At 40.7% G+C, this 727-nt stretch overlaps 1 protein-coding gene across 3 annotated transcripts in view; it reads right to left on the reverse strand.

Annotated features, from left to right (window-relative positions):
* The window catches only part of LOC119592492 (glucose-6-phosphate exchanger SLC37A4-like), a 17,545-nt gene that overhangs the window by 1,806 nt on the left and 15,012 nt on the right, over positions 1 to 727 (reverse strand). For all 3 annotated transcript variants that reach the window (XM_037941333.1, XM_037941332.1, XM_037941334.1), the window contains exon 11: positions 124 to 262. In XM_037941333.1, the coding sequence (XP_037797261.1) occupies positions 124 to 262 (139 nt within the window). The remainder of the gene's footprint in view (positions 1 to 123; positions 263 to 727) is intronic.

Here is a 727-nt window from a genome sequence, read left to right on the forward strand (position 1 = left end):
TATCCATTCGCCAGTGCGTATACATCCATACGTGTGGCCTCTGACATCTATAACTGTACGCATGAACGTGCAACACGCGTACCCAAGCACATTCGCGCATGCATTTGAAGTCCGCACACTCACCATTGGCAGCGAGCGCCACCACGGCATGCGCAGTGCCAGACAGATGGGCGGGGAAGGACTCAGATGCCACAATGCCATAGATGGAAATCGGGCCAAACATACTGGCCCCGAGCAGCATACCCACGGCGGAGATGAGAAGCTGAGTGGGGGGGGGGGGTGAAATAAATTATATATCTCTTTATTCGCATTAGGTTCTTCCCTGCCTTTAGGATTTATTCGTCAAGTTGTATTATAAAATACAGCTGGCTGAATAATTTCGCGGCCACCTTAAAACTAATCGAATCTGGGTTTGATTTGATACTACTGTAGTGCATTCCAATAAAACAATGCAAACCCTGTTCTTAGATAAATAATGTATCAGAATGTCTAAACAAATTTTATCTCATTTATCTTAATATTTGAAATGAAATGCACATGAAAGCACATGAAAAAAAAAAACATTTCAGGCTTTTTTTTTGTTGGAATGTTAACGCTCTCAGCTATACATCTTACAGCTTCAACTCGGTAAAGGATGGATGTTCTAAAATAACTGTAAAAGAAATAAAACCAAGTAAATGAAATAAATATAAAAGCGTGTAAATCATACAGTTAGACTTGAATGCAC

Source organism: Penaeus monodon, chromosome 30 (assembly GCF_015228065.2).
Source record: "Penaeus monodon isolate SGIC_2016 chromosome 30, NSTDA_Pmon_1, whole genome shotgun sequence".
In the NCBI taxonomy this organism is placed as follows: domain Eukaryota; kingdom Metazoa; phylum Arthropoda; class Malacostraca; order Decapoda; family Penaeidae; genus Penaeus; species Penaeus monodon.